The sequence below is a fragment of the Chaetura pelagica genome, unplaced genomic scaffold, assembly GCF_000747805.2.
Source record: "Chaetura pelagica isolate M959 unplaced genomic scaffold, ChaPel_1.0 scaffold399, whole genome shotgun sequence".
Taxonomy (NCBI): domain Eukaryota; kingdom Metazoa; phylum Chordata; class Aves; order Apodiformes; family Apodidae; genus Chaetura; species Chaetura pelagica.
In genome coordinates, this window is record NW_009970719.1 from 1,450,894 (window position 1) to 1,463,046 (window position 12,153).

At 36.7% G+C, this 12,153-nt stretch overlaps 1 protein-coding gene across 1 annotated transcript in view; it reads right to left on the reverse strand.

The window, feature by feature from the left end:
- Positions 1-12,153, reverse strand: part of UFL1 (UFM1-specific ligase 1) — a 22,694-nt gene that overhangs the window by 8,633 nt on the left and 1,908 nt on the right. Inside the window, exons 2-11 of the mRNA XM_010006329.1 lie at positions 11,095-11,240; positions 9,999-10,027; positions 9,159-9,256; positions 8,215-8,329; positions 6,572-6,702; positions 5,851-5,909; positions 3,467-3,613; positions 2,213-2,388; positions 1,334-1,513; positions 800-920 (exon numbers count right to left, since the gene is read on the reverse strand). Of these exons, the coding sequence (XP_010004631.1) occupies positions 800-920; positions 1,334-1,513; positions 2,213-2,388; positions 3,467-3,613; positions 5,851-5,909; positions 6,572-6,702; positions 8,215-8,329; positions 9,159-9,256; positions 9,999-10,027; positions 11,095-11,240 (1,202 nt within the window). The remainder of the gene's footprint in view (positions 1-799; positions 921-1,333; positions 1,514-2,212; positions 2,389-3,466; positions 3,614-5,850; positions 5,910-6,571; positions 6,703-8,214; positions 8,330-9,158; positions 9,257-9,998; positions 10,028-11,094; positions 11,241-12,153) is intronic.

Below are 12,153 nucleotides of genomic sequence, written 5' to 3' on the forward strand. Positions count from 1 at the left end.
TGCTGGTGCAACACAAGAGCCACGAGGCTTTTGGGATTGAAAATAACAGCCTCATAAGGATTTGAAAGGGTTCTATCTACACATTTTTATTCTTCCTCAGATTAAGATCTATTTGAATACTTACTTCACATAAATGGAGAAAGGTTTGAGATTAATTTAACCTAGAATATGGCTTAAGTAAACTGTGTGAATCTCCAAACAACTGCTGTATGTGCAAAGACAGAAAATCCTCTGGCATGGGACTCTCACAAAAGATGTATAATATTCTTCAAAAAAACCCCACCTTTATAGCTCATGTCTCAATTTAGAGTGATTTTTGAAGTAACCTCTCAAGACTACGAAGAAGTATTTTCATTTTCCTGTATTCCTGAGAATTGGAGAGTAAAAGTGTATCTATGCTGTGTAATAAAGAATGGTACAGAGGTCCTTGAGTTAATATTGGTTTGGTCAGTCCTCACTGCATAACTCAGTATGTGACCATCCTGTACACACTAATAAACCAATATGGATTCCTTGCTTCTAAAGCCAAATTACTTCTGTTGGACTAACTTCAGCCATGTTATCGGTACTTCCTCTGCACTTCTAAATTTTATATTAGTTCTCATGGACATAGCTAAGATATGCCTACATCTCCAGGATAATGATGAGAAGTGGTTGTACTATTTCTTAAATATATTCAGCATTAGACTGGAGGTAAATAATGGACTACAAAATATAGTAACTTTGTATTTTAATATTTTCTTGGCTAAACAAGCTTCTGTTTTTTCTTTTTTGCTTAAACTAAATATTGATGCCTTACCTGTTGCTTTTTTTCTTCTTTCATCCTTTTTGTCTTTTTTATTAGCATATGAATTCTCTAATCCAGAAATCTGTTTTAAATCTTCTTCAGTGATTAAATTAACAGGGTTATTTTTCATTTCCTAAAATGAAGAACATGCACTTAATAACACAAAGATACATACAGCAACAAGATACATATGGAAACATTTAAGCCATTTGGCCATTTTTAAGTATATTAATCTAACATAGTGTTTTCCTAGTGCAAGACATGAAGAGACATTTATTCTTCTGTTGGAAATTCAGCAGTCTCTGTGCACAACTGTCCACTAACTACATATACAAACCTTTTCTTCACTTGGAAATTCAGCACTCTCTGTGCACAACTGACTACATGTTCCACTAACTACATATACAAACCTTTTCTTCATTTCTGCGCATCTTCTCAAGCTGTATTTCAGATGAGATGTAAGGAGATAGCGACAGCAAATAGGACACATGAGCTACACTCCAACACTCAACACACATTGCATCTTGACCAATAAAAACCCTATACCTTTTCAGCTTTCTGTTGCATCATATCAGAAAACAGATCAGCACAGCTGCTCAGGAACTTCTCACTGACCACAATGGTGTCACTGAAGACTACACCTGAAGAACTTTTGTTTAAAGATCTCATCACTTGCTGAAGCAAAATCCCAACATCTTCTACTGACAATGAACTGGGCAGAAGAGTCTAGGGTAAAAAAAAATAATATCAGAATTATTTACATATAGTTATCTGTTCTAGAATGGACAGACGCACTTGTACATGGATAAAAAGAATCCACAGACATCCCATTTGACATCTGTTAACTATTTACAATATATTGCACTTTAAAAATTAAATGACTATTTTCAGAGTAGAAACTATTTTAAATCTTGTAACTTCCCAAATCAACAATGCTCTAAGCATGTGTTATCTCTGGGAAAATATGTGGCAACTGCTTCAAAATGCAGCTCAATATACCCAGAGTAACAATAACCAACCAACCAAGTGACATAGTGCTGCAAGGCCTAAAATTAGCATTTAGCCAGGACAACATCCCTAATATCCCTCTGCTTACCAAACTGTCATCAGAGTTCAATTTAAACTTTTTTTCCAAAAAGAAGCCCCACAGAAATATACTTCTCTCTAGCAGAATACACTAGCACAAACTCTGAAATCAAAGTTAGACGTGGGTATCTGTCAATGGAATACTGCTATGTCCTTCCCTTGCTTTTGTTCAGACCAGCTTAAATTCATATGCCTTTTTGTCTTGTTATTTTACTTAAATTGAATGTTCTTTGACAACATGGAATTTTCTTTATACCTCTATGTACTTTCAATAAAGTATCATTTGAAACAAAAAGATAAAGATACAAAATAAATACAACAACTGCAGGGATTACTTACTGCTACATCTATCCAGTTTCCAGAGCTGATTGCTTCCTCTACAGAGGCTTCAACTTGATCCACAATTTCTTGACCAACACAAGCTGCTCTGAGAAATAAGAGTTGTGTGGACTTGTATCTTTTCTTAATGTAGCCTGCTGGGTCAGGGATGCCAAGCCTGTACAATGCATCGAATTCTAGAAAACAAATAGATGTCTGTTACACTTAAGTACCTTCATATGCAGACAGGATCTGCAACTTAGTGCAGTACAAGCTACACCTAAGCAGAGATAATAGAAATATGAAGATTACATCATGGATGTGACTTTGGTCTGAGCTTTAGGAAAAAAAAAAATGTTTTTTTTTCAGATTCTTATACCACTAAATTTATGTCTGCAATTTACCTTTCTGAAGTATTCTAATATACGGTTAACAACATGTACAATAAATACAATGTCAAAATGTTTTGTTTCCAAAAGCTACTGCAATATATTGATAGAATCCTGCAATGCCTCACAAGCAAAGCATTTCAACTATGTGGCAGTTTATAATTAGATGTTCTGAAAACATGTAAAGACTTTGACAGATAATTTATCAGTCAATATTACAGAAACACTTAATACTGCTACAGTAAATTATATTGAACCTTTTCAAACTGCAAGACTAACTTATTTAGGGACTGACCCTTTGGGACCATTAAAGGACATTCCTCTTGTTTATTCAGGTCCACATTTTCTCATAGCTCCTGTTTTAAAACATCACTGTTCAGCACCACACAGCCTTAAGTTTGGATTCAAATCTGGACACTAGTGCTACCCACACCAGTTCTACAAAGCTTGTTTTGGAAAAAGCTCTTCCTGTGCACCACACACTTGGATATCTGGACTATTTACAGCCAAAGTGTGGTTGCAATCTGGACTCCTGGTTGGAAACCACTAACCATGTGGGTCAAACATGAACAATCATCTGAAAAGTCTACAGGGAGCAGTCTAAGACATGTTTTCAGAACAGTAATAAAAACAGCATTTGTAACTCTGTGAGAAACAAAATTACTGTTTTGCAGTATGGTTTTCTCTGCTGAAACATGGCTCTTTGTGATAAAGTAATACACATCATTATAAGCAAAATGGTCCTTTAACAAAGCAGTATCAACTACTGCATTGATTTCCACTTATTCGTGTGAGGCTTCACTCTATAGATATAATTAGGGGTCAGAACAATTACCTAAACTAGTTTTAAAAAGATATTTTATCTACAAAAATAAAGATTATTTACCTAAGTAACCATTCTGCTTGAAAAAGGAATCCACCCAGTTGTTCTGAGTTCTGGCATAAATGTCTGGCACAAATACAGCTTTATCCTGTCTCCCACCAACCACGGTACCTTTTAGACGACCAGTGTTAACAAGTTCTTCTAGCACAGCTACAAGAAAAAAATAAATGAAGTGACATCTTTCATCCATCTCAGTATTTCCATTAATCAGAGCATAGCAATTATTTCCCCTGTTTTGTTTCTTCTTTTTTTCCCCCACGTATTCATTTTTTCCTTCTTTTTACTATTAATTGAAAGAAACAGACCAAACTACAAGTGCTTGTTCTAGTGAAATATTTCCAAGTTCTAACAATTATTTTTAACACTCATGAGAATGTCTTGATAAAAGCTCTGGAAACCATACAACATTTCAAAAGAGAGAGCCACAATGGCAGGACCACAACACATTTATTGAACGTATACCTGCACAGTTTGAGCTTTTAATTTAGAAAATATAGTAATAAAAAGAAACTATCTCTGGCCAGACAACAAAATATATAGGCATTTATTAGTAATCATAGAATCACAGAATGGGTTGGAAATGACCTTAAAGATTCCCCAGTTACAAACCCCCTGCTATTTGCAGGGATACCTCCCACTAGACCAGAGCCCCAAAGCCCCATTCAGTCTGGCCTTGAACACTTCCAGGGAGGGGGCACTCACAACTTCCCAGGGCAACCTGCTGCAGTGTCTCATCACCCTCACACTAAAGAATTTCTTCCTAATGTCTAACCTAGATCTACCCTCTTGCAGTTTTGTCCTATTGTTACATGCCCTTATAAAAAGTCCCTCTCCAGCTTTCTTGCAGGCCCCTTTAGGTGCTCTTTGAATTCACTGCTTGCATGATAACCAAGATTGAAAAAAGAGATCTGAAGACAATAAAATGGCATGAAAAATTGGTACCTAAACTGCATAAATCTGGGGACCTTCTACTGGTGATCATCTTCATGGTTTACAATGTTCACGCTGTTGTCAGTAATAACCTCCTGACAATGCACAAATATTGCTGACAAAGAATGTATTGGTAACTGGTATTATCAAAGAACTAAGCCCTTCCTGATGCTAAATGTTTTCAGTCCATTAAAGGTTCACAGGAATATCTGATTTACTTTAGATGTTCTGCTGTTGCCCTTTCAATAGTCACTAGATACAGTAAAAAAAATCAGTGATATCAACTGCCAAGCTCTGCTGAACTTCAGAGCTTTGCTAGATGACCTTTTTAACCTTCAGTTTATGTTGACTTCTAGAACTTAAATATACATTAACACTCTTCAAGAGTAATAAATGAACAGGTACTTGAAGGACCTGTTTGAAAAAGACTATAAATGTGTACAAAAATTTGTAAGGTACTGCAACATCACCATAGTGAAGTCTAGCAGATTTTCCTTCTCATCTACAGATGCTTAGGTGGCATATGCCAAAAAAGAGGAAACTTTAAATGGTTATCTGACATTAGAGTGCTTACATGATTTTATTTAAATGCTAATGTTTTCATTTTTAATGAATAAGCTTGTCACAACATTAAGGTAAGCAGAGATACTATAGTGGAGCTAAAGTGTGAAATGCCCTGAAGGTAAAAGGACCCAATCAAACAAAAAAGAAAAAATAACTTTCATGAAAAGAAATAGAAAACTATTAAAGGATTCCAAAGACCAGTAGCACTTGGTCAGCCAGCACACAAGACTAATGATGCTTGAAGCAGCATTTTGGACACACAGGAGGGGATTTGTGATAGTCAGAGAAAAGCTGCAACATTAGAATTGAGAAAGAATAAAGGAATTAAGTACTGCTTAAAACTTTTAGCAGTTGGATAGGAAATTTTTATGAATTTCTATTTTTAAAAGGAACTTCGGAAAATAAAAGCAAACAGTTTAAGGATATGCTGAGATATACTTTATCTGTCGGCATATAAAGACATTTTACTAAGAGCATAACAAAAGCTCTGCCTCTCCTGTCAAAGAGAAAAGTCAATAAATAAAAGTCCAAAGCAGTTAATGCTATTTGGCTACAGAAAATCTGTCCCCTTTTGTGTTTCTCACTGATAAAACTGCCAGTAGCTAAGGGCAAATAATGAAACAGATGACAAAATTAGTACTGTGCTTCTTGCATTATTCTGCTCCCAGAGGCATTTCATCAATGTATACTTTCATTGCTTTAGATACAGAGAACATCTCTCCAGTTATGGATAGCACAGAAGGTTTAACACTTTTAACACTAGTGAGAAACAAAGTGCTCTTTATTCCAGAAGTAAGATTATATATGAAAATGCTTCTTTGAAAGTATACTTCTAGTAATGAAGAATCTATGAATTAAATAACAAAATACAAAACAGTCTGAATGAAACTCACAGTAAAGTAAATGTTCTTGAAATCCATACCGAGTGATCAAGTTACTTACAGGTGTAGGCCTTGGAAAAAAACAAAACAAAACAGTATCAGTTAATGACCTGATATCAGTGTGGAGCATCTAGAAATAAAAGAAGTTAAGCCAGATGGACAAAACTACACAATTTTTTTAGCCCCAGGGTGCTACACTGATGTTCAACACAAATTAGAAGGTTTTAATTATGAATTACTATGAAGTTATACCTCCTAGCCTGTGGCAATTATCATAAGGAAACTTTGCACTCCCAAGTTTTTTTCTGCATACAAATCGACACAAAAGATTATTGATTTAATAAGAAAAAGTTATCTATATCAGTGATTATCTATAATCATATTTAATGGGTAGACATCAATATGCAACTGACTGTGGAGCAGTGAAATGCCAATGAAGACAGACAGTCTCCAAACAAATAAAAGAACTGATTAACATTTTCTTCAGCCAAAAAACTTAAATATATCATATACTGTTATACTTTCCTTGATCTCCTTTAAAAACAAAGTCATCCTTTCAAAAAAATGACTCGAATATAACTAAATATTTCACCCCAGGAACTGAACTACACTCAAAGAAATCTAACCACAGGTCTTGTCTTTTTTATTTTCTTCTTCAGTTGCAAGTGAATTTGATCCATACAGACCTATGGTAAAAATATATCAGTATGTGGTTGGAGGTGTTACAATTTACCGAGTAATTGCAGTGAAGAGGCCACGAATGCGGGCTCGATGCCGGGACACAAAGGCTTCTGTAAAAATCACCCCACGGTTTTCCTGGTCTAGTTGTCCATGAATAATTCTACCCAAACGCCTGGATAATGCCTGTAAAGAGAAGCTGGGATGACTGCTAAAATGTTATATTAATGATGTGTAGCAAAACATAATTTAAAAAAATATCTGCATTAACAGATCCCTGTATTTTCACCAGAGAGGGCAGTGATAGGACGTGGGGTTTTAAACTGAAAGAGGGGTGATTATGGTAGATATGGGGAAGAAATTCTTCATCATGAGGGCAGTAAGGGCTGGAACAGGTTGACCACAGCAGTTGTGGATGCCCCATCCCTGGAAGTGTTGAAGGCCAGGTTGGATGAGGCTTTGAGCAGCCTGGTCTAGACTGAGGTGTCCCTGCTCATAGCAGGGAGGTTGGAACCTGGTGATTTTTAAGGTCCCTTCCAACCTTAACCATTCTATGATTCTACAATTCTAGTTTTTTTAAGACAGACAAAATATTCAGAAATGAGGACTACAGGTGTAAATTATTATTCAGGTATATTAATAATGTGTCTCACTACATGTGAGTTGATGTCATGATGGCCCACACTCGAAACTTGAGGGAATTAAGTTTTTCGAACAGTGTCCTCTTCTATCAGATATATGTGTATTTAATGATGAAAAAACTTTGCAAAAGAAAAAACTGCTTTGGAAATGCACAGTGAAAACCCAACATTTAATCTTTGTATTCATTTTTGTATGAAACAGTGGCAGAGGAATTCACTGAGCATTTTTTCAAACAGGACAAAGAGCAGCAACAATAAAAAAAAAAGAAGGAGGAGCAAATAGTTTTTAAATGTGCATCTTTGCAAAGTGAACTAAACCCAGGAAACACTACCCAGGATACAAAGAGAAATCAAGCAGTATTTTTTGCATGTTAGAAATGTTTTTGTAGAAGCTGATTGTGCAACAACTATTCGAGTAAATGTGTTAATAAACAAAGAGTCAACAGGGTTGTCTGTGGTACCTAATATGATTGTCCCCCTAAACGTGCCACAGGATTACCCTTTGAAAAAAGTACCTTCCAAACAGAATCCAACCTTGACTGAAAGTCAACAATGGTAAGAAAATTCTCTCTAAGCCTTTTATACATTATAATAGTCACTAACAAAGATACACAGTTTTTTGTTTCTACTCAGAATGTCTAGTGTCACCTTCTAGAAAGGAATGTTTATCTTACCTATTCTGAATAAACTGAAAGGTCTTTACCCCTCTATTTCTGCTTCCTGGGTATTTAATGAGACTGATGAAATTACCCCTCCATCTTCTCCTGAATATTTAATTTTCAAATCTTCCACTAATTTAACCTATTCCTAACATTCCTGATCCTAATCTGTTCCTAAACAGCCATAAAGATTCTGAAGAAATTTTGACCAAAAGTGAAAAGGCCAACATCAACTTCAACCTGTGAGTAGCTGTTACACTCCAACTTTTACATATCTAATACTTTTCTGCTTAAAATGATGAGCAGTTCATTGCAATTAAGACCATTGATACTGTTATCAAAGATGACAAAAGAAGGTGAACCAATTACACATTTGCTAGGCTGGTGTCTTGCATTACCTGTATCAGGAAGTCTCCTGGAAGGTCATATGTCTTGCAGAGTTCTGATATTGTCACCTGGCCAGTTTCCTGTAGTTTATCATTTATTTCTTCTGCTAATTGATCCAGGTAACTCCTTATTGAAAAACAAGAAAAAAAAAAGATCCCAACACATTAAGTGTGAAATTCAAGATCAACCTGTTATCCACATGATGAATTATGAACTGACCTGACACTATACTTCCTTCTGTTGCATCTTTGCAAAAATAAAGTTATTTTAAATTAAAAAAGGAGAACAATGTCAGTGAAAATGTGGGTTTTTTTAAAGCCTGCTAACCAGGTAGTTAGTATTAAAACTGCTAATTTATCTGCTGGAACAAAAATGTCGCAAAGCAACAGGAAAACATTCTATGTCAATGAGACTTAGAAAAGGGTTTTAGTGAGCAAGGTAAGTCTTAACCATTTCAAGAGAACCAGGAACTTCACATTCTTTGCCAAGAATAAATCCTGCATACAATCAACAAGTGAGACAACCCTGTAAGTGTATCACTTCAGTGGTGGCTAGTGTGTTGAAAGCTACGAAATAACCTGCTCATGCATCTTAGGCTTGTGAAGTCAAGCTAGAGGTGGGAAAAAATGAAGGGGTTTGTCAATAGCTGAAGCAGAGAGCAAAGCCACAGAGGCAATGAGATCTGGCTGCTGTACACAAAGACACCGGGTAGGAAATGAAGCCTCTTAGATGGAGGATAGTGGGCAGAGAAACATACAGTAAGGCCTTTGTTCCATGGATTCACTGCATGCCCTGCTGAGATAGGCTGCACTTGCTATTTGGGAAAGAACCACTGATGACCTAGCAGCTGAGTTATTTCACTCCAGAAGCAACAATAGCTGGCCATCACTTTTAGTTTGCATTTTAAAAAAGACAAGAAATGTGAATTACACATGTTGGTCCTAACAGTACTCACTCATTTATAAGCTGTCCCAGTACCAGCTGAATCGATTTCTCTGTTTTAACGATGTCATTAGCTCTGTTTTCAATGTGCAGAAGGTCCACATTTATGACCTAAAAAAAGAAACCACCACCAAAACCTCTTATCATAATTTTAAATTGAAATTAATTTTCAAACATTGAGACATGATACTTACACATTCCTATGTCTTGCAGAAAGCTGCTTTTATTTTTTGCATATTTATGTAGTTAATCTGCAATTTGTAATAAAGCCACAATGCCTTAGGGGAAAAATTCTCTTAGCAGCTGTCACAAGGTTAAAAGAAATATATATTCTAAAAAAAATTCCAGGGAACTATGAACAGAAAACAGTAAAATGTCTTTCAAAAAGGTTTTCCTATTCCAAGTAATTTTGCTCAAGCCAGAAGGGAAAATTAGTCACAGAGGAAGGCTACTGGAGGATAAAGATTAGTGGAGATGAGATTAATGAAAGGAGAGGGAAGATCCAAAGAAGCATGCAAAGTAAATTATGCATGCTCCTGCAGCTTTAAATTTAAATAGGAAACATATTTCTGTTCTGTTTGCCCCCCTTAGTTTACAAAAGAAGAGTCAGAAAGAAAATCTGTAGTGATTTCAGAGGTCATAAATTATCATGAACCAGAGAGAAGCATTCAATAAAGCAGTAATGCATGGATGAAGTAATCTGCTGTACTCTGACATGAGTTACCAGCTCTTCATAATGTTCTCTTTAAATAGAAAATAACTTAGCTCGAGAATAATTAATGAATTCCTTATTTACAATATGCATGGTGAAGGAAAGAAAGCAGTATCTAGTTTTTTATTACTAAAAAGTTACCTGTTGTAAGTCAACAATGTTTATTCGACCTTTGAAAAGAAGTAAAAATATATTTTTAGTATACAGAACATGTTTGAACAGATTTAGAACACAGCATAGTCCATCATGCACAAAATATTTCTTCATTACTGTTTTGTAGACAAATTAAACCAACGTCAGATTTATATATTGTTAAATCACAGAAATCACAGGTGGTCAGTGCAGGACATCCCTTATTATCTCTACCCTATTGCTTTGCTCACTATCCAGTACAGACACTCTGGAAGTAAAAAACAGTCTTCCGATTCCCTCCCAACTTTTGCCTTGATGCTGATTTGGATTTGACCACTAGTCCAAAAGTATAAAAATGGACATTGTAAAAAATTTCTGCCTCTGCATGATGCTACTAACAGAACCCAGAAACTTGAAATTCAATTAAAACTATCATTCTGATGAGATACATGAGGGCGAAATACAACCTGGGGCATATTTGTGGTGATCATAAGAAAATAACTAATCTGTATGAACACAATAAGGAAGTTAGTTTTCAAAACATATGATGCTGTGGAATTTACCCTTAAATATAACTAAAAGGACAATATACTGTCTTCTCATTAAAACCATTGACAAAAAGCAGTTTGAAGCATATTTGCTTCCTTATATGTCTAAGTCAGACCTTGCACAGCAAATGCCTCTTCACACTGGTAAAATAAAAGATCTGTCAATGACAACTTAAAAATATAATTATTACTACATGAAAGGACAATGATTTTGAAACTCTGAGTCAAGGGGCCAACATCTGCATCAGATACTTAACCACAATAAAAAGCTAAATTGCCTTCAAAAGGGTTCTTGGACCACTTCTACCTCAGAAATTCTGCATGGGTGAAAATGAACCAAGTAACACACCTCGTTAGGCTTACCTGGAAGTCTTAATACAGATCTAAAGTGATAATAAAACAATAGTAGTGAATTCCTGTGTCAATGAAGCAGGAAGACATGAGTTCACTTTCTTTTTTTGCAAGATTACGGGTACCAAAGAAAACCTTCAAATAATTTCTGTAGTCTTCAAAATTAACTTTGAAATCCAGAGGAAGAAAGTAGATGCCACACTTACCACCAGAAACATGAAGCTCATCTCGAATCTCCTTACTAATCTGTGCTGGAGTGACATACTCTTTTCCATCAAGTGTGTGCACTACTTCCAGCTGCTTTTCAGCAATCAGTTTAGTGACAATTTCTATACAGTTCCTTTCTGACAATCTAGCAACAGCATAAAGAATAATCAGTTATTCTAAGTAAGCACTTGCTAAAAATTATATTTAAAGTGATGTTGAAAAAATAACAAACAGAGGGAATGCAATGAAGATCACTTGCTGTTCCATGTGAGTCCTTTTTACAACAAAGAACTAATTCCAAGGCCCAACTTACTGCCCCCCAATCATCCATATGGCTTATGTGGCTCATCTCTCTAAAACGACTTTTACTCTTTTCCTGAACAGCTGTCAGCACTTTTTGCTGTAAGAATGCACCTGCCCGTGATTTTAGGAATGGTTGTATTTACAAAATTTGTGTCTTCTGTACTACTAATTTTAGGGGTTTGGGTTTTCTTTATTTTGTTGTTGTGGTTTTTGGTGTTTTTTGGTTGTTTTTTTTTGGGGGAGGAACATTTCTTTAATAAAAACAAGTCCTGGGCAACAACCTCAATCGCTCTACAACACATGAGGAATAAATAGAGCACTGGAGCTGTGCGGATGTTCAGAAGTTTTCATTTAACAGCGGTTACACACCCAAGCACTTTGGTGGCCCCGCATACACTCTCCCGGGGTCCCAGATGCCCCTTTGGGGCTAAGGAGCACCGACACACCAATGAACGCCGATCAGAAGAGGTCTGCAGCGGGGACCAACAGCTCGGTGGGACCCTGCACACACCCAAGCACTTTGGTGGCCCCGCATACACTCTCCCGGGGTCCCAGATGCCCCTTTGGGGCTAAGGAGCACCGACACACCAATGAACGCCGATCAGAAGAGGTCTGCAGCGGGGACCAACAGCTCGGTGGGACCCTGCGGTGTGTCAGGGCCGGGGGCCGCGGCACAGCCCGCCCTGAGCCCTGGGCCCGGCGGTGAGGAAGGGCCGCCTGCGCGGGGAGAGGCGGCCGGCAGGCGCTCCGCAGCA